The sequence below is a fragment of the Podarcis tiliguerta genome (assembly GCF_965153285.1).
Source record: "Podarcis tiliguerta genome assembly, chromosome: 2".
NCBI classification, from domain to species: Eukaryota; Metazoa; Chordata; class Lepidosauria; order Squamata; family Lacertidae; genus Podarcis; species Podarcis tiliguerta.
In genome coordinates this window covers 100,186,553-100,211,846 of record NC_139535.1, presented here as the reverse complement: position 1 = coordinate 100,211,846, position 25,294 = coordinate 100,186,553, and the positions used below count along the sequence as shown (strand labels likewise).

General features: G+C 40.3%; 1 protein-coding gene across 1 annotated transcript in view; it reads right to left on the bottom strand.

The window, feature by feature from the left end:
* The window catches only part of BPTF (bromodomain PHD finger transcription factor), a 65,556-nt gene that overhangs the window by 18,591 nt on the left and 21,671 nt on the right, over positions 1-25,294 (bottom strand). The window contains exons 4-23 of the mRNA XM_083427158.1: positions 23,492-23,701; positions 23,092-23,256; positions 20,977-21,150; positions 20,528-20,730; positions 19,761-20,116; positions 19,209-19,340; positions 18,759-18,888; positions 17,818-17,953; positions 17,196-17,447; positions 14,497-16,873; positions 12,463-12,587; positions 11,246-11,374; positions 10,987-11,137; positions 9,391-9,514; positions 7,239-7,491; positions 6,228-6,389; positions 4,142-4,293; positions 3,059-3,167; positions 1,662-1,882; positions 176-407 (exon numbers count right to left, since the gene is read on the bottom strand). Coding sequence (XP_083283284.1) covers positions 176-407; positions 1,662-1,882; positions 3,059-3,167; positions 4,142-4,293; positions 6,228-6,389; positions 7,239-7,491; positions 9,391-9,514; positions 10,987-11,137; positions 11,246-11,374; positions 12,463-12,587; positions 14,497-16,873; positions 17,196-17,447; positions 17,818-17,953; positions 18,759-18,888; positions 19,209-19,340; positions 19,761-20,116; positions 20,528-20,730; positions 20,977-21,150; positions 23,092-23,256; positions 23,492-23,701 — 5,793 coding nt within the window. The remainder of the gene's footprint in view (positions 1-175; positions 408-1,661; positions 1,883-3,058; positions 3,168-4,141; positions 4,294-6,227; positions 6,390-7,238; positions 7,492-9,390; positions 9,515-10,986; positions 11,138-11,245; positions 11,375-12,462; positions 12,588-14,496; positions 16,874-17,195; positions 17,448-17,817; positions 17,954-18,758; positions 18,889-19,208; positions 19,341-19,760; positions 20,117-20,527; positions 20,731-20,976; positions 21,151-23,091; positions 23,257-23,491; positions 23,702-25,294) is intronic.

The following is a 25,294-nucleotide window of genomic DNA, read 5'->3' as shown; positions in this document are numbered from 1 at the left end:
TCAGAGGCATACTAACAACAATCTGAGGAGCAACTTTCCTTCTCTAAGAAGCCACCACAAGGCTTCAGCATTTCTAAGCCCGAAAAGCATTCCCTAAGAAAAACTACTTTTATTTCATAGCTGAAATGCATTTGTTTCCATTTAATTTTTTTTAAAAAAACAACAACAACCCTACCTGGTGTTGAGGTGGAAACTGTAGTTGTCGTAGTACTAGCTGCAGTAGCTGCTGCTGCTGCTGGTGGAAGTGGGGTGAAAAGAAACCGCTGGATTGTACCATTTGGCATAGCTGCTTGCATTAGCTGTTGCCCTGGTCCTGGTATTACCGTGACACCCTGCGGGATCAACTGCAACTGCCCAGTGGTTTGACCTTGCCCTTGAATCACCACAGTCAAACCTTGACTGCCACCCTAAAAGTGGGGGAAATGTAAACGTCAATACCCCAAAAGATCCCTTCCAGCTGGAATGGTTGGCGACACCCAATGTTGGTGCGTCCCCTTCTCCCTGCAATCACCCACCCACAATTTGCTCCCGGAGGCCCCCCAACCTTTCAGAGAAAATCTTGATCGAATACACAGGTGCTGCAGGGAGGAGAGAGGATCCCTTCCACCGCTAGTGGATAAGATTTCACCCACAAGCTCTGGCATTTGGTTATTTAAAAGAGCAGTCTTTTCTGAAAAATCATTTAGCACACCTATAAGTTATTGCAAATAAAGAGGGGGGAAACTGAAAAGATTTTCAACAACAAAGCTTACTGGGAAATGATATATATTGAATTGAAAAAGATGTTTAAAATAACATTTGTTTTAAAAAAAACAAACCCCACACAGCAGCCTTTCTTCTGGGAATTATAGGGGTAGAACTACCAAAACGGTATAGAAATTTATTCATATATGCGATTACAGCGGCAATGATGTTATTTGCTCCAAAATGGAAAGAAGAAGGCCCGACGAAAGAAGAATAGATACAAAAACTTATGGAGAGATGGTGAAATTTACTAGAAAAATAAGAAATCAAGATAACAAACTTTTTATAAATGGATGGAAATGGTTTATTGAATATGTAAAAATAATTTGTAAACAGATAAAGACACTGGCAGCATTATTGTAATAACCTGCAGTTTCATAAGAGTAAATAATTAAAGTAGATGAATAAAAGAATAAGTTAATTTAGAATATGCAGGAAATGATTTAAGGATGATTAAATAAATTTAAGGAACCGCAGAAAGAGGTGGAAGGAAGCAAAGTTTTGAAATGTTTTGTGTGTGTGTTTGTGTGTGTGAGAGAGAGAGAGAGAGAGAGAGAGAGAGAGAGAGAGAGATTTTCATATACATTTCAATAGTTTTACTGTCATTTTAACATTTCAAAACTAGACTTCCTCCTCTTTCTGAGTTTTGAAATATTAAAATGACTGTAAAACTGGAAATCGTTAAAAAAAAACAAAGAAAAGTTTTTCAACAATAATGCAACAGAAACTAAACATGTCATTTGAGATCAACCCATTTACCTCCAGCGGTAGAGGAACCGTAGCTTAGGATGAATCTTTTCCAAACTTCTTACAAAAATGTGGTAGATGCAGTTATTAACTCAGAAGATGCCTGCTTTAAATTGACATTGCAAGGAAAGGCAAATCATCGCCACACAACAAACATCACGAAAGCTTACCTGTCCTTGTGTAAGCTGTGTGAGCTGCGCCATTGTAAGTTTCACCTGACCCTGTTGAGGACGAGGTGGGTGTGGTGATGCAGCTGGCGGCTGCATGTGCTGCAAAGGGGCTCCTGGAGTTGTCACTACCTTTGGATTTGCAGAAACGGTGGTAGCACTAGACACTGCTGTGGAAACAGGCTGACCTCTGATTATCTGGGTCACTACTTGCTGGGTCTGGCCTGCATGGACATATCATTTGTATTATTAAGAAGCTGTTCCCACCACAAGAAGCCTATGCGTAAAAGAATTCCAAGGCTGCTTCTCCCTCCCATCTATCAAGTTCCATTGACCAGTAAAATCACTGGGTCCACTGACCAGTCGTGTGCCTCTATGTCTCTTCAAAGCCATGGGGGGGGAAATGCAGCCTAGTATTACCTTTTCCTCATTCTGCAGCTTAGTTATAATATATGCCAATGTGGCTAAGCTTTGGTCCTCTGGATGTTGCTGGGCTTCAATTTCCAACAGCATAGCCAATGGCCAGGGATAATAGGAGTTGTAGCCCAACTGTATCTGAAGGGCCGAAGCTTAGCCACTCTTGATAGAAGCCAGGATGTACACGAACATGTAACTAGTTATGGAAGTCCAGGATGGGCTTGGACTCGTGTTTCTGAAACAGAAGCCTTCAGTGCAGTCTGCAGTGGATCTCAGCTTTTCAAACCACAAAAAAGAAGGCAAAGATTCCTATCGTCTAGCAGAAGCACCTTGTCTGAGCCTAAGAACAATCTGAATACAGTGGTGCCCCGCAAGACGAATGCCTCGCAAGACGGAAAACCCGCAAGACGAAAGGGTTTTCCGTTTTCAGAGACGCTTCGCAAGACGAATTTCCCTATGGGCTTGCTTCGCAAGACAAAAATGTCTTGCGATTTTTGAGGGTTTTTTTTGCTCCCCAACCCCTTTTTCTAAAGCGCTAAGCTGCTAATAGCCTTTTAGCAGCTAATCTGCTAATCCCTTAAACCTTTAATAGCCGTTAATAGCCCTTAAACTGCTAATAGCGCTAATCCGCTAATGTGCTTGCTTCGCAAGACGAAAAAACCGCAAGACGAAGAGACTCGCAGAACGGATTCTTTTCGTCTTGCGAGGCACCACTGTACCAGCCAGAGTATTTATCGTATTTATGATTCAGAAACAAAAATAAGTAGCAAAAGGCATAGTGCTTTCTTTTTAGTATTATTCAGCTGACTGGCCCGAAATGTTTAAGTTTTATCGGTAATTTAAAGCAAAAACCCTAACACAGACATGCCTGAATTAGTGTTGATGACACTTCTTTTTCTTTTTTAAATGAAGAAAAAAAAAATCATGGATTTCACATACTGGAGGTTTAAAAATCAAAATTAACCTACTAGTTGGAAGAATACCTTGCTGTACCACGACAGGTGTTCGAATGATGGTCTTTCCTAATGCTGATTGCTGAAGTGGTGTCCTTATGACTGTCATCCCAGGCCGGAGAGGTGTCCCAGCCATGACCTACACAAGTTACAAGGAAAACAGTCAACTTTTTCTTGAACTAAACTTATTTCTATACATATTGTGACTTGTATATGGAAAAAAAAACCACTTTTAAGAAACCATTTTTTAAAAAACGGTTTTTCAGGTAAGCTAAAAGTTGAAAAAAGCAAAACATCCCCCAAAGTTAAATATAAAATGTAACAATATATAACAATATACTGTTAAATTTTTACTTTGGGTTCTGCCCCCCCAAGCTTTTTATTTATCCAAAACACTTTTCAAAAGCCTTTTTAAGGTGCAAACTACATTACTTTTTCTCTGGTTAATCCACCGCTCTTCAAACATCTCCATTCATATTTCTTTTCATGAAGTTTTATTTATGTAGTGCAACCCAAACATTTGCAACAATAATAAAACTCCAGCGCTATGAAAAATGAAATCACGTATGTCTTGAGAGAAAACTGGAAGAAACGACCGACCGAGAGAAACACACAAGAGGACCCATAAAAGAAAAAATCCCTTGGGGCATTCTTCAAACATGGGTAGCAAGGAGACCTGAACCGGCCCAGAAGCCACCTGATTTAAAGCAAGTCCCCATGGTGAAGATCTACTGAGAGATAAGTGACAAAAGTAGACAATGTTCTAGTTCGTGCATAATACTCAGCCAGGCCATGACTTAGCAGAAACATGCAGGTTCCTACAGCAACCATGGCTTAGCCCCAGGTAGTGCCGGAGGAGTAGAAAAGTGCAGCGGATGCAAGCTTTGGTCCAGGATGCTAGCTTAGTCTTATGCGCAAACTGGGCCAATGAGCGTCTCTTAAGAAAATCAACAATTGTATGAAACCCTAGGTTTAGATTTCAGATTTTTAGTTCCAAGTTCTGGCACGGTAAATAGTTTCTAGAGTAAACACCATCTCAAATGGAGTCCAAGAGCAACCTTATTACAAAACTTCAAGATCATTAATCTTCAACAACAACAACAACAATCTTACTTGTGAAGCACTCGTTGTACACACCGTCCCTGTGTTATTTGGCCTAATAGTTACAGTTGCTGTCCTCGGCTGGAATGAAGTAAATGTTTGTTGGTTTGATCCAGTAGTTGATGGAATGATACCCAACACTTTCTGCTGCACTTGAACTACACCTATTTGGGAAAAGTATTCATCAATTTAAAAACATTACTAAGTAAAAGATCAACACCCTCTTGTTTTAGGTGATGTGACTCACTCTGCAGAATATTTATACAGGTCTCTAAAGAATGAACCCACATTCGGGAGGGTTTGTACTGGTGTGCAGTAGGGAGAATTCACACATGTTCACTTAAATAAGAACCACACTATGCCTCAAACTTGTACACCGCTAAAGAAAATAAGCAATCTTAGTCGCTGAGAATAGTTCTAAAATTTGAAAGTTTACAAGGGAGTTAAAGCAGAAGAGCAGGTCTTAGTTTGGGTTTAAAAATGATTTAACAGACATATCTTGTAGAAAACCTGCGAGCATAATGAGAGCTCCTTCTTCAACTGAGAAATCGGGAATGGCACGAAGGATCACACATATCAATTCTAATCTGGCACAGAAATCTTTTGATCTTCCCTACAGAGAAATGGTATTTTGGCAACCAGTAGTTTGGCTAACCAGATTCCTTGCTAAATGTATTCCTTTATCATGGTTAAGGCAGAAGAAAGAAATTCACTCGGTGGAGGGGAAAGGCGCTGCATGATTCCATGGGGTTTTCTCTTAATCGCTTAACTACCATAAAGAAAGTCTACACGTTACATCTGTATCTCTCCAGATAGCAAAGGCAAAACTCAAACGAATAGGTAAGTCCTTAATTGGTTTCTGAAACTGTAGAAGGGAGGGGGGACTGAGCTCCCTTGGGGAGAGAATGCTACAAAGGGAGCCTCAATGCAAAGAAAATCCTGTATCTCCTATATCATGTGACCAACCCACATATTCCAGCTGATGGGACCACTAGCAGGGCCTCCCCTGCAGATATGAAAGCACAAGGCATTACCTGTGCAAAAGGCATTCCTGTAAGTAATTGGGCCTAAAGCCTTTTAGGGCTTTGTACACCAGTAGAACCACTTGAATTGAGCCCACTAGCACACAGGTATAGCACACAGGTATAGTGCAGTATTGGCCACTGAAGCTACCTGTGCTCTGAGTGTTATCTTAGAAATGAGAAAAACCCGTCCCTTCAGGGTGCTATATCACCCAGAACTGTCTTGTCTTCCAAATTCCTGAACTTGGGAACCAACTTCCCATAGCACCTCCATCTTATCAGGATTCAGTTGGTCAGCCCGCATTCAGCCAATCATGTCTCCAGGTACTGGTCCAGCACTTTCACAGCTTCTCCCAATTCAGATGGATTTTTTGGGGGGCGGGGGGGGGGAGAAAGAGCAAGCAAGTGGGCCTGCTGGGTGTCAACTCCGTATTTGGCACGCGGTGCTCCAAATCCCCAGCTAACACCTCTGTTCAGTTTTGTACTGGTATTAACTAGCATGCCGTCAAAGATAGTCCTGAAAGCAGGCGTGGAACTGCTGCAACACAGTGTACTCAACCAGCAAAGCCTTTCCATGGTCAATAGCAATAAAAGTAAAAGCCTGGGAATTCTCTAATATAACCATTTCCCAACATACTGAAAGGCATATGCAGCCCTTCTATTAAGCTTGAGAGTAGTTTTTTCACTAAAGCCTTCAAAAGCTGATAATGTGGAACATTATGTAGGTGAGCAAAGGGATATCAAAGATAGATAATTTCAAACAGGAACAAATTCCCACTGGAGAAACTTTAAAAAGCTAGAAATGTGACCACTCAATTTTCCTAGGAAAATATGCCTTTGGAACCTTCTTGCATTACATACCAGATAGGCACTGTCTCTATTGTCTTTTTGGCCCCTGCTGAAGACCTCCTTTTCTAAAAAGTCTTTTAAGCGGGATTTATAATTCCAGTTTGCATTTGCATGCATGTTTTGATGTTTTCATTGTTGAAATCGCTTTGTGATGCTTTATGAAAAAGCGATTCATAAATGGAATGAGCAAGAAAGAAAGAGTTCAAACTGCAACGGCGTTCTCCTACCTCCTTGAGTGGCTGGGACGTTAACAGCAACTATCTTGCTATTTGCTGGTAGAGGCAGCTTTGTTATCACTTTGCCTGCCATAGTCACTGGGCTGCTTGCAATCTGGAAAGTCTGACCACTGCTGGAAATGGTTGTTGCTGATGTAGCAGTTGTGCTTGTGGCTAACAAAACAGGAATGGCGGTCAGTTTCTGTTTTCTCGAGACAGGCCACTAACAGCAAGTATCATCGCAGCACTGTAGAAACCTATGGCATGGTTGCCTTTAAAATGCTGTGTGCTCTAAATAATGTCTCTTCAACAAGGAAAAGTCTTAAGAGCTGGCACTTTCTTATGAAGATTATAAAATCTTGAATGGTCGCAACAGTGGATAAAGAAATGCTTCTTTCAAAAACAAGCCCCCTCTTTACAGTACTTCAGTTCATCCAGTGAAAATTTTCAGAACAGATGCAACAGAAGGGCTGCTTCATGTAACTCAATTCATTACCACAAGGAATGGTGACATCCTTACATGAATTAAATCTACAAACTGCTGCTAGCCATGTCAGCTATTTCAAACAACATACCTTTTTGAGTATCAGAATACAGGGGTAAGCTTTCCCCATCACCACCATGCATTGCTTTGAGCTTCCCAGGGAAACGTGACTGTTCTCTTGAGGAGACATGAGTACTAGGCTCGATGAATGAGCCTTGGCCTAAACCAGTTTATGCCCTTATAAAGCAGTTGAGGCACACCCCATATTGACAAATGTGTTAACCCACAACTACAGCTTTTAACAGAAAAAAAAGTATTTCTTCCCTGTTCAAGGATGTAGCTGAAGTAAGCATCGATTAGGTTTTAAATACTTTGTGTGATTGCAATCCAACCCCGTTGGAGATCATGGCTAAGAGATGCCTGGGCATATGAACCACCTCTAATAGTACAAGTAAAAATTTGGTTATATGTGTTTTGTTTTTAAAGGGTGAAGATTCTCCGTCATTATTATTTTTTTTAAAACTAACTCACTCATTTACCTGATGAAGACTGGCCTTGCTTAACCCAGGTAGCAAAAGTCTGGTGAAAGTTCTTGTTCTGCTGGAATGTTACTGTAGCTGGAGATCCCACTTTAGTAGCAAGCACCACTTTGGTTCCACTGGGAATAGAGCGTGGCAGTGGGCCAACCATAACTTTCTGAGGAGTGGAGACGGTGGTTGCCGTACCGCTGGTAGTCGTGGCTGTAGCGGCGCCACACACGGCAGGCAACTGCTTCTGTTGTTCCAGTCGCTTCTAAAGGAGTTAAGCAGAGGGGTAAAATGAAGAAAAGCTACCACTAGTCCGCTCTACAATATCAGCCCTCTCGCCCTATGTTAAAAAAGCACACTAAGGCTGCTGTGATCTTACGAATCCTCATTGGAAAGCAAGTCACGCTAAACACAGCCAGACTTGCAAGTAGGCCTATGTCTGTACCACGTGCTTCGCATGAAAGTCATTTCAAATGCGAGAATTTTCAAACGTGAGACGCCACTGTATTTGCAGACAGAGATAGCAATAGGAAGGCTTCCAAAGAACAAGTGTTCACAAGTGCCAAGCTATTATCTGCTGAAAGTCTGACTAGATCAGATCTGGTGTACCGTAGCAGCTATGAGATGGAGCTACAAAGCAGGATGCCTTTGCTTTGAATCTCTCCTCTTGCTACGGCCGCTAGGGGGTGTTCCGCTCTTGTCATTTGTAACCTGTAGGTGGTAATAATACTGATCTGCTTTAGGATTTCATGTAAGAAATCCTGCACCCTCAAAATTGGGGTTGGGTTGGGAGAACTCCCCAGAACAGCATGCAGGGGAAGCTGATATGCTTGCACAGACACTGTTTGCCTTAGCATGATGCTGAATTCTACCTTATTTTAAAATGTGTTGTACAGGGTTTGTGCTTCATTTTTTTTGGGGGGGGGGGGCAGGTTATAGTAACAGAAAACCAACCCATATAAAACAATGCTTTCAAAACTTAACTTCAAGTAAATAGCCTTTTCTGATTACATTATTTAATGTTTAATAATGCACAGAAAGGTGGTTCATAACTAAACATTAACCAAATCAATTTAAGGAAGATCAATTTAAGGAAGACTGAAAATCTGAAAGAAATATTATCTTTGTTCTCATTATTAAGTGGTTTTTAACAGTCTGAATAGCTGTAATCACTACAGTGCTTGGTTGTATTTCTATTTTGTTACATGCCCCTCATATACACAGTGATTTGCTATAAAAATAGCACATTTTTAGAGAAAAGGGGAATTGATTGGGGGTTTTTTTCCTTTTTAATTGGAGCGGCATTGTATCAGCTATCTAAAACAGAAAGAATGGCATTGTCATTAAGAAATTTTAAGCAGTCACTGAAGAAAGTATAATTTTGGTAGACATTTTTGAGTTGCCTTCCCTCCGTGGGTGCTACCCTTTTCATTTGTCTTATTTTTGTATTAATGTGGTTTTAGTTTTTATTATAACGTCTTTTGTTTTGAAAGTCAAATGTAGTAAAATATATAAAGCAAGCAAGCAAAATAAATAAATAAATAAACAGGGTTGAATCTTAATTCATCGTTAGCTACCCTGAGTGTACATTTTGTTGAGATAGACATAAGTTTTCCAAAAAATATATAATGAATGACATGTTTAAATAAGTATTGAAAAGAACTTTGCAGTGATGACACCATTCTTTACTGGGCAAACAGGAAAAGTTACAGATTTTTATGACTGCATGCATGCGTCAGAATTAGGAGACTGAAGGTGTAACCACTTTTTAAAATACTGATTTATCCAAATTAATAATTTAGTTTTCATTCCAACATGGAAGCATCTCCGATTCTATACTTGGCAGGATGTCAAACCTCACTTCCAGGAGATCTAGGTTATTTAGGTATCTTAGCAACATCTACCGTGACACTTTTGTAAGACTGAAACACAACCCTGAAGGAGAGAGTCAAATTCCCACTGTATGTGTAATATTAACAGCACATCAAATGATTAATTTTAGTATCGCAATGTAGTTCTTCCGATAGGGATATGGAAATATTTACTCAAATGAAAACGTTTGAACAATTCTGTGTAAGAAAGAGACACTTCCATGTTTATTTTAGGATGCACAAATGCAAGCAATGCAAACTTCAACAGGCGGGACTACCAAGAGCTCCCCCACCTGCTGGGCAGCCAATCGCTGTTGTTTTAGTTGAGCCTCCATTTGGGCCTTGAATTCCTCAGCCTTCTTCTGTTCACTAACCTTAGCCTGTTGCTCAACTGCTTGTGCCTTTTCCTTCTCCACTCTGTCAAAGAGATGAACAGAAAATCACTACTGGGCATTGCAAATTACTACAAAACATGCATTTTATACCAACAGCCCTTTTTATGTGATAGGAACCAATTCTCAGTGTTACTGAAATGCTACATCTAATTTCCAGAAATTTTCTAGTGCCGCCCTGTTGCATATAGGCCTGCTTATGTGTGAACTTTCTTAAATCTGGCTGTCACCTTCTGTCAGTTTAATGACAAGCAGCTCCCATGAACATTCTCACAGTTTATGCACTTTTACAAGAGAAACTCTATGGGTTGGATCCAGAGTTGTTCTTCTGTTTGCAGAAGAGACTGAGAATCAGCAAAGGCTTCCACTGAAGGGGAGAAGAGGGTGATTTTCATTTTATTTCCCCTTTTCCCTGCAGCCACCAGACCACCTTCCACAATGTTTTCTAGAGGGTCTCCTGAATTGGCAAAAATCACCTCCCTCCTCTTTCTCCTGTGTGGCATCCCAGGGAGCTTCAGTGAGAACGGACTGAGCTTAAATCTGAAAGGAGATAGAACTGTGTGGATAAGCAAAAAAGGCAAAGGGGTGGGGGCATGGTCCAAAAAGAGTGTGTGTGTGTGCTGGGGGAGGGGGAAGCCCAGATGGAATATACTGAGCATGCACCCGGTGGCTGGCAGGGATAAATGTTAATAAAGAGGCCTGATGTGAAGAAAAGCAGAACCCAAGTTGCAACAGAAACCAGGAAAAACATACAATGTAAGGACACACAGCACTGTTGCCATGATGAGACAAGAAAGGTTGAAGTTTAAGAAGTTGAGTGTAAAGGGATATCAGAAAGTAGGTGTATTGACTATGTAGAAAGCTAAAAATATTGAAACTGTACAGAGATGTCATGAAGCTGACAAAAGCAGGGGTAAAAGCGAAAGGAATACAGAGAGCAGGGAGGGAAGGAGTAGGAAACAGTATGAAAAACAGCTAGAGAAACTAAGGGCTGGGGAATGAAAAGAGGACTGCACAGTTTAAAGTGCTGGGAGTCGTATCCGATGTTGCACAAGCAGAAGGCAAGTTTCTCCCTTTTCCTCTGCCTGCACTGCATCACCCAAAATGTCAGGTTCTCCCAATCTCCTGGAGAGGCTTTTTGGGTAGAAAGTCATGGAGGGGGAGCGGTCTTCCGCTTGCTCAACAATAGATACCACCCTTAAGTGTTTCAAATTCACATACTGATTGCAATTAGCCAACCAAATATTTGGCTTCATATCTCTGGTTTCCCAGTTTCCCATTAACTGACAGCAGGGCATGCCAACGGAAGGTATATCTATTTGATGGTGTAAAGTGTACTTTTGTTTCCACTTACTAGAGTGCACACATAGTTCAAAATAATTTTGCAGCTTTAAACTTACTATTTTAGATATTAAATCCACACCCAACAGGATATTTACACATCTAAATACGTTCAAAAAGCAAGTCAAAGAGCTTAATTTTAAGCTGTTAGATTACCTTTCAGAAAATGCTTTTATTTCCCACAGTTCTAATTCCTCCTCTGCTACCCAGGTTTCAATTATAACAGGGCCGGTTTGTTTTGGAGTTTCTGGCCTTTTGGGTCGCAATGCACTTGATCGAAGCCCTTTCCTCTGAGGAGTAGGAGTTTCTGCAGGAACGGAAGGCAAATTAATATTCAGTTTAAGTATCTGATAGCGTCCCCCTAAAGTCACATACTCCTCTATAAGTAACTTGGGAATTTTATATTCATGCTTACCTTTGGGGGCCTCTGGAACACCAATCGGACAAATAATTTTCCGTACACAGTACTCCGATCGAATTCCATATGGTCCAACATCTCTTCGCTTGATTATTTCAGTTGTTGTTATTTCCATTTCCGATGTGTCTACAAACATTCATTTCAAAAGTTTCAATTGCAAGTCTAGTAAGAAATGTTTCTCCACAAATTCTGGAACAACTTATTCTCAAATAACATGATGGAAATATTGGCATTTTGTTAAAAAACAGTCCAGATTTATTTTCAGTTAAAACTTATTATTCTATAATTAGAAAGAGAAAGCTTTTCCAGTTTGCTAAACTACAGTGTCCCCATGATGTCTGACCCAGGTAACTGGTTTAAGGCTCTTTGTAAATCAGGATTGCAAACCACATTTTTATATCTGTTTGTAGAGAATACTAAAACACAGTTTCCTGGTTTAGACCTCAAAGTAACTGTGGTTTAATAAAGCAGGAAGTCTCCTCTGTAGTCAGGTACAGACAGAAGGAGCATTTGAGCTTGTGTCCAATGTATCCAATGATGTTGCCCTGACAGTGCAAGGACTTCCACCTGCACAATGCAACATTTTCTACCTCTCGTTGCACACCAGCTGTGCCCCCCAAAATCAGTTTTGGCTTTCCTCCAACCCTTCAGAGCAAACTCGGGGGGGGGGGGGAGACGACGACGACAAAGAGAGAGGAAGTATTGTTGGACAGGTGGAAGTCCTTGCACTAACAGAATGACTTCACTGGATACAACCTATAGTTTGGTCGACTGGGAATCTGGGCTCAATGTGCCTTACATTTCCTGTTCCACTTAGACACACACACCACGTGGAATCACAGAATCATGGAATTGAAGAGTTGGAAGGGAATACTGCCAGGAAGAAATAGAACCAGTGAAATACAATGACTCCAGTTCTCATCTCAAATGATTCCAAGACCTCACCCTCCCCAAATCTCCTGATGAAGATTGCTTAGGAGGAAGGAAGTTTCAGTGCCAAACTGGAAACCAGACTGAGAAGGGTCTAGTGAATATGACAGGGGTTATCATGGATCCATCCATGATAAACTTTCTCAGGGGAAAAACAAAACAAAACAAAAACCCTTTTGCTTCAAATGACTCTAGTTTATAATGCGTATTACAAGTTCTGAAATAATATTTAACCAACAATGTTTTTATAAATTAGCAAAATTAAGTATTCCTAAAATATCTACCTGTACGTGTAGTTCCTCCACCAGGCGGGGGTTTAGCAGCCATGTCATCCCATTTCAGACATGCCCAGAGTAACCTCAACATAAGGCTAACCCCTGCCAAAGATTTTACGGTTTGCAGTCGGTATCTAGAAAAATAATAATGAAGGAAGTCATGTAAATCACTTCTAATTTCACAAAGCAGCTGGCCTAAATGCCATAGTTCTCAGAGATAAGGCAAAGCTTCTTATTTTACAGCTAAAAGTGGAGTGTATTTTCATATAAATTACAAAAATCTATGGTACTCATTATACAGGCCTGTGCTATCATAAATTGGATCTTGCTCCATGCAGATTTTTAGAATGAACCAAACAGGTCCAAAATATTTCTGGAACAGAGGTCCACATAATAGCTGACTTTTTCCTACAAATATGTAGGTATTGGGTGACATCCAACATCATGCAATCGGACTTTGCTGTAGTCCCTCCCAACACCTCAACTTGGGGGCCCCATGCGAGGGAAGGAAGGGAAAGTCCCACTGCACCAAACAGAAATGAATTTAACTGCTTTGAGGTTTTCTTATAGTCAAGCAGTATAGAAATGCTGCAAAATACATAACTAAATAACAATAATATTTGTTGGCAGATGGATACCACTGGATCTTACCCAAATGTTTTCCTACACCCACATCAATATTATAAAGGAAGGTAACATACAAAATGTGTAGAGAACACTAGCTGACAATTTCAAACTAAGTATGATAAACTACTAGATACTTGTTTCAAGTGCTCTTAACCAACTGAAAACAACTGTACATGAAACAAGGGTGTGCAATTAAAAAATCCTTTCTCAAGTAAAGCAAGCTGAATAATCTTGGATGCCTTGGTATTTTATTTTATTTTATTTTATTAGTTAGTGTTTTCTATTTTAAAACTGCCATTCTGGGAATCACCAAGGTATCGTCAAGCTCCAGACTAGGCCAGTGGCATATTGCCAGGGTATGACCCATGGTTGTTCTTTTTGAAAATCCCATCACCAAATACTGACAAAATGAGGGTTGTTAAACAAATGCCTATTTAGTAAAGGTAAAGGACCCCTGGATGGTGAAGTCCAGTCAAAGGTAACTATGGGGTGCGATGCTCATCTCACTTTTCAGGCCATGGGAGCTGATGTCTGTCCGCAGACAGCTTTGCGGGTCATGCGGCCAGCATGACTAAACCACTTCGGGCACAATGGGACACCATGATGGAAACCAGAGCACACGGAAATGCCGTTCACCTTCCCGTCGCAGTGGTACCTTTTTATCTGCTTGTATTGGTGAGCTTTCAAACTGCTAGGTTGGCAGAAGCTGGGGCAAAGCAATGGGAGCTCACTCCATTGTGAGGATTTGAACCGCCAAGCTTCTGATCAGCAATCCCAAGGGGCTCAGTGGTTTAGACCACAGCGCCACCTGTGTCCCTCCCCTATTTAATTATCTAGATCAAGGCAACTTTGTAACGTTAAATCTTTTGTCTACCAGATAACTAAACAATCTGTTTTTACAGAATATCAAATCATTTTTGCTATACCCATTTTAACTGGTTCAAATCGCAATGGTCAGGTCAGGCTTTCAATACACCTCCATATAGGTTCTTGTGTCTTAGGGAGAGTTTATTCAACGTGTATAAGACTAGGAATGTATATGCCAACTGTGTATTATCTGCCCTAACTCTTCACCCCTCTGCATGGTAGATGCCAAGCTGCCATATGTACACTGGCTGCAGAAGTATGTGTTTCCCCCCTTCAATACTGATCCTATTCTTTGACAGTACATAAAATTTTAAGCCTGGAAGCAGGGTAACCTTTCAAATTGAGCACACCTGGGAAACGAACATTCCTGTTAGGTAAATTCAGCTCAAATATCCTCAAATATGGAGGACCAAAAAAATGTTGGGTTAATATTTAAAAGGGATAACACCTGAAGTGCCGAATTTTCATGCTGGATTATAACACGCCTACCATTTGTATGAAGACATGTTCTCCCAACCAAATGATTTGAAAGAGCTGTTAACACTGTACCTCCAAGTGATACCAAACGTTGGTCTCGGGGATGGATAAGGCCAAATATCCAAAGCAGGCTTCGCAGTATAGTTGAAACAGGGAACCTCTCTGATCCCTCCTCTTCTTGCTAGCTTCTTCAAGTCGTCATTGGGCAAGACAAATATGCTCTTTTTACTGCTTTTGGTAACAAACTTCCGGTAAGATGGCAAGGCTGTTCCAGAACGAGTTTTTTTCGGCCTTGAAAATTTCATGAGCTTCACTTTGTCCCTTGTGGAATATTCCTTGCTGACTGTCATAGAAGTCACCAAGGTTCCCGCTGCAGTAGTCAAGGAATCCGTCACTGTTGCTGTTACCACAGTTTTGCTATGCTCCTTTACAGAAATGACATCAGTATTGCTATCTGTAGTGGGAGCGGTAAGTTTTCTTACAGTGGTCGTCGTGGTGGTGGTGGTGGTTACAGTGGATACAGAACAGTTCTCCATGGATGATACCCCACTTTCCCTATCTTCCTTGATGGCTGACAATCCCGATACTTTATAAGTAGTTTTGGATTCTGTAGAAACAGTTGACGTGGTGGTCACTTCCGTAACAACGGCTTTTACTACACTTTCTCCGTTGACGCTTTCGATTTTGTTGCTTATCGGTAATCCGTTCTGATCAGCAAAGTCATTACTCAAGCTAGATTCCTCACAGGAAATTACAGGTGATGGAGCAGTTTTCGTAACACAAGGTGGTTCAATCTCCATGCATTCGGTTTCATTATATATATTGTTTTCACTGGAGGAATGGAGAGATGTGATAGATGTGTCATCAACAAGGCTAGACCTTTCAGGAGAACACTGCTTTCTTCCAGTATTTTGATTAGACTGAGACATATTATCTTGAGGCAAATCATTCTCTCTGGAATCACCACCCACAGAACTCTGTACACCCAACTTACTGACCAAATTATCATTTGCATCTTCCACTACAATATCACCATTCATAAATGGTTTTAGAGATTCGTTAGAAGAAAATGATTTGACCAGAGGGTTGCTTTTGCTAATATTATTGATTTTCGAGTCAACGCCACTCTCGGTTTGTGCAAGTGTCTCTCTCTTTAAGCACTCTTCATTAGGTAATACTTTAAAATCAGTGTCTTTTCCATTAATCTGAAATGCTGCTGACTTCCCCTTTTCCGTTTGTGTATTCAATTCCCCGTTTTTATTATTATTTTTGTCAGCAATACTCTTAATCTGATCAAAACACTTATTTATGGAACTCGGTGGGACACACTTCTCCTGGTCTTGCTTTTCACCATTTGTTTCAGTGATTTTAGTCTTCACCACCTCATCAATAATATTTTCTCCAATCATGTCAGGAATTTGGGCTTCAAATGCCTTTTCTGAAATTAGTTCAGTATGCAGCGATTTTAGGCCCCCGAGAGTCTGCTTTGGATTTAATGCAATTTTGGGTTCAGATGCATCTGAAATGTTTTTCACATGACTCTCTTTTGCTTGCAGAGATACCATGCTGGGATGATTTTCTAACCTACGAGCTTCTGCAGAACCACAGTCATGTTTTTCAGATGTTAACGCTTCATTTCCTATCTCGGTTGAAGATGAAGTGTTTCCTTCACAGCTGCTTTCAGTTACCATTGGCCGAATAACATTTCCGCACTGAGACTCAGTATTCGCTTGCTCCAAACATTTTGCATTGTCCTCTAAGATACCACATGTTGTTGTTTCTTTGTTTTCTATTGGTTTAGAGTCTTCTGTTTTCAAACAGTCAGTGCTTTTCTCCTTACTCTGCACTTGAGGGTTATCCGTATCCATGGATTCAGAAACACTTTCATTACTATCCTTTGCTTTCAAACTCTGAGTATCTGGACACTGAACTGAAGTTGCATCGACTTCTCCCTCTAAAAGCCTATTCAAGCAAGGCAAAGATTGGACTGATTCACTGGTTTTGGTAAAGTGGCGATTGCTAGGTGACAAGCGGTCTTTAACAGGATCTTCTGTTTGATTTGTCTCTGAAGTATCAATTCTGCTTTGGGATGTCAAATCTGCTTGCTTCTCATCTCCTGCTTTAGGTAACTGTAGGTCATCCTCACTCTCCTGTTGCCTCAACAATTTACAACCTGAAGAGTTAGAACCAGATTTGAGCTTTATTCTTTCTAGTCGCTGCTTTTCCTCAAGTGTAAACTGTTTTACTCTCCTTTCAAGCAGTCCATCTAGTTTTGATGATTTTACTTTCCTTTTGTAAAATGTCCTTAAGTGGAAACTCTCGCTGACATTGATTAAATCCACATTGATTGGGGCTTCCTCATATTTTGTGGAGGTATCCACTTTCACTTCATCAACCTCCATAGATTCTTCCTTGATGTCTTTATCACCTTCATCAATTTCTTTCATCTCTGTGAAGAACAATTTAAATTCAGTAAGACATTTTAGTAATTACTGGGTCTTTCTGACCAGTTTCGCCTAACCCACATGGTTCCATTCATACACATCACAACTGTGTGTGACCACAGCAACAGGAAGTGGCTTCCTTATGTGTGCAGGTGAATGTGTCAACGGGACTTTAGTATCCGACATCCACAGTTTCAGATTTTTTTTAATGCCCCCCCCCCATTGTTCTCAGATTTACATAAGCACGCATACATTCTGCTAAACAGAATTAATCCGTGTAAACCTAAATACTCACCCACCCACCCATATGCCTTAAATGCTTAATACCTTCTTTTGCATGATCTGATTTTTCAAAATGTTTGATTTCAGATTTTTCTTCATGCGGTTCATTTTCTTCCTTGGTTTGAGCTCTCTTTGTGGTCTCGGAGTTTTCAGTTTCTTTTTGGTCCTTCTTGTGTGGCTCACGGAAGTATTTTATCTTTTCTTTCGAAGAACCATGCTCGACCTTCACTTTTGCTGGAGTTTTCCTTTTATCCAGTTCACGCTGTTTTTCTGGGATGGTAGTACTTTCACTTTTTGCTGGTTAAAAAAGGACACGTATATTTATTTATAAGATTTCTATGCCACCTTTTCAAACTCTCAGGGTGCATGGATTAAAGAGAGCATTAAGTTACGGTGTGTAACAAAAATATTCAAATGTATTGATTCTTGCACCTAAACACAGCATTTTGAACTCAGAACTATAACTGTAATTAAAAAGGCAAAATTCTTACAATGAAATACTCAAAACTTAGAATGAAGCAATACATGAATGCATTTGAGTATCCCAAAACGTTAAAAAATGGAGCTGTTCGAGAACTGAGGTTTGACTATAGTGCTGAGAAGGCCTGTTTATGATGCAGCAACTAACAGTAAAAATTATTTCAAAGCAAAGATATTTAACACCCACCTGGTAGTAATTTCCTGTAATTGACATTAGTATTTCCTGGTAATCTTGGTACAAATCTATGAACATGAGTTTTACTAATCCAGATCCATCCACCATACCCTGTTACTCTGTATTCTTCTCCTTTTTGTTTCCAAACCTGCAAAGCGTTACAGATACATTTTAAAATAATAAATTTACTTTAAAAGCTTATATACAATTACAAAAATAAAAGATGGCTTTTCAACAAATGCTGCAGGAAACTGCTTAAACTTCGGCTGCAACACAGATCTGCAACATACATGCATGAAAAAGGACTGAGCACACTACTAGAACAATTGCCTCTGCTCCCAACAGTAATGCACACAGAAAAGCAACAACATTTAAGGGATGCAGATTTGCCATGACCAGTTGGGTTCCTAGAACCCCGATTTCTACACAAAGAATACTAGGGGTGCATCTATGCAGCTACTCAGGACTTTTTTTTTAGAAGGGCTTACCAAAGGGTTCCACATAGACTTCTTAGTGATTGTTATGGATAACTCTTAATAGATAAATGCTACTATATTTTGTTTTTAGGCTTTTTTGTCATGGGGCTAGAAGGAAAAGGAAATCATCTTCATTGAATAGATGGAGTACATGGGATCTTGACCTGTCTCAAATTTCTCTTACACTTGGAACTGGGATACATTAAATCCCATCCTATGAATATACAGTGTCAAAGATGTTTGGTGAAATCTCTCTTCTATCACCTGAGTAATATTACAATCCTCCATGGATTATTATCCAATTAAACAATGGCCAAGACATGAATCGGTCTCAAGTTCTCTCTTTTCATCGATCCTATTACTCACCATGTTAAAAAAACACACATACCCCATCCCATACAGCCTTTTAAATTTAATAAAGGAAGAGCGGAAATCTGCTAAAAACATTTACTTAAGATTACTATGCAGAATCTGTACCTGATGTTTGATAGGAAATGTGTATTTCACCCATGTTGCTTGCTGCATGGTTTCTTCTTCCTCTTGTTTTCTTTCCTTCTTTTTCACTTTTTCCTTTTCTTCTCTTTCAATAGCTGTCATTCTGCGCAACCTAATCACAAGATACACATTCTTTTGGGCCAGTTATACTTCAGATACACAAACAGCTGCACGCTGCTGTACAAACAGCGAATGCAGTGGAGTCAAGAGCATTTAAAGTACACTGTTGTTGAACTTTCAAAGTAGTTTTTCCATTGCTGAGATTAACTGACACGAGTCAACTTCCAGGTGGCGAACATATTGCAAAAACTGTGCCTGTGAATTTTCAGTGTGCCTGACCAGAGTTTTTTATAATGGTGTTAAATTCTCCAGTACAGTACTTGCACATATTGTAATGTAGACTTATGTTTTTCACTCATTCAGACATCTTACCTGGTGTGTCCCAAGGACTCCCTCCAGATTGGCAGCATGACAACTGGCTTGATTGCACATTCCAATATAGCTAAAGCCAATGCAAATTCTCTAGGTTTACTACACATCTGCACAGCCTTGATCCAATTAGACCTACAGGTGACAAAAATATTATCAGCCCTGCATTCGCTGCATACAGTAGGACAAATGATATGTCAATAGCATACTTTAAAACTAAACTGCCCAGAGTGGCTGGGGAAACCCAGCCACATGGGCGAAGGTATAAAGAAATTATATATTGATTTTTATTTTTATTTTTGCAAATTCCAGCCTTCCCATGTAGCAGCCCGTGCCCCTGAAAAGCCTGCAGAACAGCATGGAAAATGTTCCCGAGGGAAACGAGGAATAGGTAAAAACTATTGTGCCCCCCCCCCCCGCTTCTGCCAGCAGGGAAGCTCTTCTGGATCCCAGGTTCCTGCACAAATGGTTCATACAGGAGCAAGTCTGGATCCAACCTATATAATTTTAAAAACCACTGCATAAAAAAATGATGAAAACCACAAATATATTCACCTGTGTGAAGCCCAGTTGGGGTGAAGGAATGAGGATGGGATGTTGTTCTCGAGCTGAATTATTGTTAATCTCAGGGTGGATATCGTGAGAACCTTTGACCCGTGGACAGAGCCATTCCATTTGAACTCTCCAGCAGGACTCAGACAAAATTTGTGAGAGAGGTGCCGCCTCTTGTCATGATCTTCCCGGTGTTGATGCTTGTTCAAAGCGAAAGAATTGGTGGCATATTGATTGTGGTACACACGGTACTTCCCTTCTTGGCCTAGTTTGAAATAATTGCTGAGGTTTCCTTTCATCACTATTTCTTTCTTCGTGTTCAGTCGGGAGATTTCTCCTTGGGAATTAACCACAAGGACCTTATTGAAATAAAAAACAAAATGCACACAAATTTTTAAAAATTACAATCTTTGGTCTTAGATTTTAGTGTTAGCCCAATCCCTGTTATCTTTAGGGAATGTAATGTCGAGGATTAGATAATGCAGCTCTTAATCTAAAAATACGTCCACAGGATGAAATAGGCTCTGACTGTAAGAACTTAGGCTAAGGATAAACTTGTCTTCAAAGTTGATTTTCCTAAAGAAACAAACTCTACCTATACCCAGGAGTAGGTTCCATTAAAATCATTAGAGCTGACTTTTGAATAGCCATGAATAAGATTGTGCTGTTAGTTTTCACCACCCAGTAGAAGCCACCAGGTGACCATCTTCATTTTGCTTTCCACGAACAGGAGTATTTCTGCAGTAAAAAGTCTGAAAATTAACACAAACCTCTTTGCCTTCTTTAAATAGCTTATTTGCTTCATGTGCAGCAGCAGCAACTTGCTGACTTTTCAGCTGGCTGAGTTTGCTATCCGGATTTCGTAACCTGGTGACCATTCGTGTTGAACCCGGTGTGCCTCTTCCAGTGTTTGGAGATTCACTTCGTTCACTGTTAGATCTATCCCCTGTCAAAAACCAAAACAAACCACCCACTTAAACAGGAGACAGAAAGGCCAATTAGTACAGATATTGCTGAAACATGTCATTTTAGGAGCAGCAATCAGCTACTCCAGGCATAGGCAAACTCAGCCCTCCAGATGTTTTGGGACTACAACCCCATCATCCTTAGCTAACAGAACCAGTGGTCAGGGATGATGGGAATTGTAGTCTCAAAACATCTGGAGGGTTGAGTTTGTCTATGCCTGAGCTACTCTAAAGACAGACTGCTTTATTTTTACCTAGCTCCTCTGAGCTCTGAGATCCTCCTTCAATATTTTCCACTTCATCAGAAGTCTTCATTGATTCATCCTGCATGGAATTTAGTACATTGCTACAGCTGTTTTCTGGATCAGACAAAAGTGCTTCAGTGGAAGAACCAACGTTCAGGCTGGGAACCATCTTAGCTGTTTCATCTGTGAAAGATAGGAACTATTTATGTACGTAGTATTACATGAAGGGCACTTTAAAATGCAAGATGAACATCCTGAAAAGGTGCCGAAACATCAATAGTAGGAGAATATAAATGATAATTTATTTCTGAATTTAAGTCAACAGGTGTTGTATATATTTTAATTACGTGCACCTTCTTCTATAAAGCCATTATATTTCTTATTTTAGCTCAACAGCTAAGCACATTGTTATTCCTGCATTTAGCAAACATGATTAATAACCAAATTACACATTCTGAAAAATCCCATTGGGGAGTGGGAGAAGAAGAAAGGTTGAATTTGTATGCACACCCACTTTGAACACTGAAACGATTACATGGGAAGAGGGTTGGACTACAACTTTCCCCAGATACATGTTTACATAAAGGGAGCTGTATATTTTGGTTAGGTGGGAGAGCTTACAGAGAGGATTACTGAAGACTGTCTCCAATGCACAAAAGGAATACGTGGCAGACATGAGTAAGAGGATAGGAAGGAATAAACAAAAGTGTTTTAATTATGAACAGAACTAAAAGAGGGGCAATTATTTTTGAATCATTGCTATCAATCTTATCATGAGTCACCTGAAATCAAGGATGAAATATCAAGATGGCCAGCACTGAAGATGATACCACATTATTCAAGGAAGTAAATTCTCAGATCACTGGGCAACAAAACAACTCCTAACAGGTTCACAACAAGCTGCTGAGGCTGCTAGTTGGGCAAGAAACATCCATGCAAATAAGCCTGTACATATTGCTGTGGTATTCACAACTTCTGCAGTCGTGGAATAGCACCCTAGAGACATAGTTTCCCAACTGGTCTTTATATCTATCATATAAAAATAATATATTGCCGTCATTTCTATACAATGATACTTAATACGTAATTTCAAATTCCCCTATGAAGAAAGAGTTTGCCCATGTGGAGGTAATGTGCCTGAAGACTTACTCTACTACTTACTGGTATGCCCAATCTACGAGGACCCAAGAGCAGATTTAAATCTCCCAGTTGGGAGATTGAGATGAGTATGTGATAAACTTTTTATTAGGGAACAAGTCCCCTTACACCTCACAAAAAGTGGCCTGTTTTGCCTTTAGAGTGTCAATTTTAAGGAGAAAAGTTTGTGGGGATAAGTTAAATTCTTTGGGGGAATCAAACTCTTATCGGGCAGGATGCCAGATTTTAATAATTATTTTAACCATGTCGTGCATTTTATTCTGCTTTCATTCTGTTTTATGTATTTTATCATTTGTAACGGCTTCGGCTGAAATAAATAGTAGTACAGTGGTACCTCGGGTTAAGTACTTAATTCGTTCCAGAGGTCCGTTCTTAACCTGAAACTGTTCTTAACCTGAAGCACCACTTTAGCTAATGGGGCCTCCCCCTGCCGCCACGCTGCCACCACACAATTTCTGTTCTCATCCCGAAGCAAAGTTCTTAACCCGAGGTACTATTTCTGGATCTGGGGTACTATTAATTCAATCGAAGACAAACCTATCAGAGTGTTAGGGATGGCAGTGCAAACAAGCAGCACAAATAGCATACACTGTAAGTGGTTTTAGGTGATTTCCATTTACATAACTGTTAAAGGTAAAGGTACCCCTGCCCGTACGGGCCAGTTGTGACCGACTCTAGGGTTGTGCGCTCATCTCACTTAAGAGGCCGGGAGCCGGCGCCGTCCGAAGACACTTCTGGGTCACGTGGCCAGCGTGATGAAGCTGCACTGATGAGCCAGCACCAGTGCCGCACACGGAACGCCGTTTACCTTCCCGCTATAAAGTGGTATCTATTTATCTACTTGTACTTAGGGGTGCTTTCGAACTGCTAGGTGGGCAGGAGCTGGGACCGAACGACGGGAGCTCACCCCGCCGTGGGGATTTGAACCGCCGATGCTCCTCTAAATTACAGAGGTATTTTCTGTACCTGAGACGTTCTTGAGGGCCTCTGATGTCACCAGCTTCTTGTTCGCCTCATTATCATCCAGGATTTCTGACTCATTTCCGACTGCACTCTTTCCTTCAGAAGCACTAGACTCTGTTTGCTCTACAGTAACAAATGAGTAACAAAGTGCAACAGCTGTTTTAAAAACTGGCTTATACAAAGATGCCAAGTTTTACCTACACTGAAATGAAAGTTCGTGAAAACTGCTTGGACTATGTCACTGGGGAATGAGAGCTGATTCTGTGATGATGAGAAGAATGTCTGTCTAAATCTGAAATTGTTGACAGACCAAAAGATACAATAATAAATGCTATTAAAAAGAAATACACGGGAGTAAACACTACTGCAGAAAATATGTTAATTTCGCAAATATCGTCTTTACCTTCCTTTCTTCCTTTTTCAGAACTTTCATCTGGTGGCGTTTCTTTGTTTACATCCAGCAGTTGATTCGAAAGTTCCTCTTTGCCATTATCAGTATCTGTACTGTCTTTATTCTCAACACTAGCCTTTTCCTTTTCCGTTTCATCAGCTATTGAGCTTTTATCTTCTGGTATTTCCCCCTTTCTGGCTCTGATTGCTTCCAGAATCTCTTCTACAGCAAAAAACGGACAATAGACACCTAGTTCAAAGACTAGGGGCTCCAGAAGTATCCATTTTAACCCCTGCCAGACCCATCTAACAATTGGATACATGGTCCACAGTGCAAGTGACATTTGTGAAGTACTGTTTGCACATGTAATTTTTAAAAAGTCATTTAACAGGTGGATTACAAGTCCATACAGGCGACTCTCAATTTACATCGGGGTTATGTTCCAGGGATAATATGGAACACCAAAATCTTGTATAGTCAAAACACACTGGGTGCAATGGCGGACGGGATTGCCAAAGTTCTTCTTCCCTGGACACCCAGATCCCTTTTAATTTTTTTGCCAAATGTGTAAAGTTGAATATGCACATGTTAAATGCACGTAAATTGCAAGTTACCTGTATACATAGTCTCAAAATGGCAGGGATTGCAAACTGACAACATAAACATGGAATTTTGTGTACATCACTCAGTCAATATGGATAATCTACAACTCTACAAGCAATGTCAGAGAACGTGCATTAATTGCTATTGATTCTGCAGATTAATTGAAGTTTTGATAACATGCATATATAGTAAGCTAACAGATCTACAAATCTGTGGCTCCTGAACACTAATCTGGCTCCAAACATGCAAAGACTGAAAAATAAGGCTGAGCTGTGGGATTATGGAAACCTCAAGTTAGCAACTCTTCCAACAAGGATGATGATCAATCTGACCTGCTCCTGCCCTCAATTTATTTATCCGCTGCAATATTTTCAGCCCTCTAGAACTAGACTAAGATCCTAGTGCCACCAAGAAATCCATTTGGTTTGAAACAAGTGCAGACTTGAGAAAAAAGCTGCGCTCTTCCAAAAGGCAGGCTTCTCCAAAAGCAAAAGGATGCTCAGTTTATGTCTCCAGTTGTTGCCCTGTTTTAAGGCACCCAGCCTAGATGTAGCCAGTGATCCAACAGTTTGCAAAGAAACAAAAATTTGCTACGGCTGTTACAAAACAGAACACTGCCAAGAAGGGATGGTTGTGAATAAAAAGTATGGAGCAGGTGGTCTTGCCCATACTGACCCACTTAAGACTGAAGTATTATTTCTTCTATAAAGCAGTGGAGGTTTTGTAAATGCCACTAGGTATTATGATCAACTAAGGAAACTGATAACTGACAAACAGTACACTGGTGACTATTTTTCAAAGGCACACTACAGCTAGCTATATTTAGGAGTGAAAAAGACAAGCTTAAAGTCATCAGGAAGAGCTCTGTAGACTACAGGTGTTAGAGGAAGAATCACATTTTATCTTTTGCTTAAGAGCAAAAATATACCATTTTATCTTTAAATACACCCCCCTACACACACAGAGTTCCACAGCCAACACCATTCAATTTGTTTCCTCCTGAAAAGAGCAGAGAAGTCACTTTCTGCTCACATCCTTCTGTATATAGATCCCCTGCAGTTTCTCGGGGTTTTTTTGCACTATTAAACAAAGTCTGCGCTTTTTCTGGGGCAGCAACAAGGGTAGCCCCGGACCAATGCTCCCCAATTCCCTGAAAAAATCTGTAAGGCCTAACAGGTTTAATCGAACCTTCTCAAATGTACCTAAAGGCTA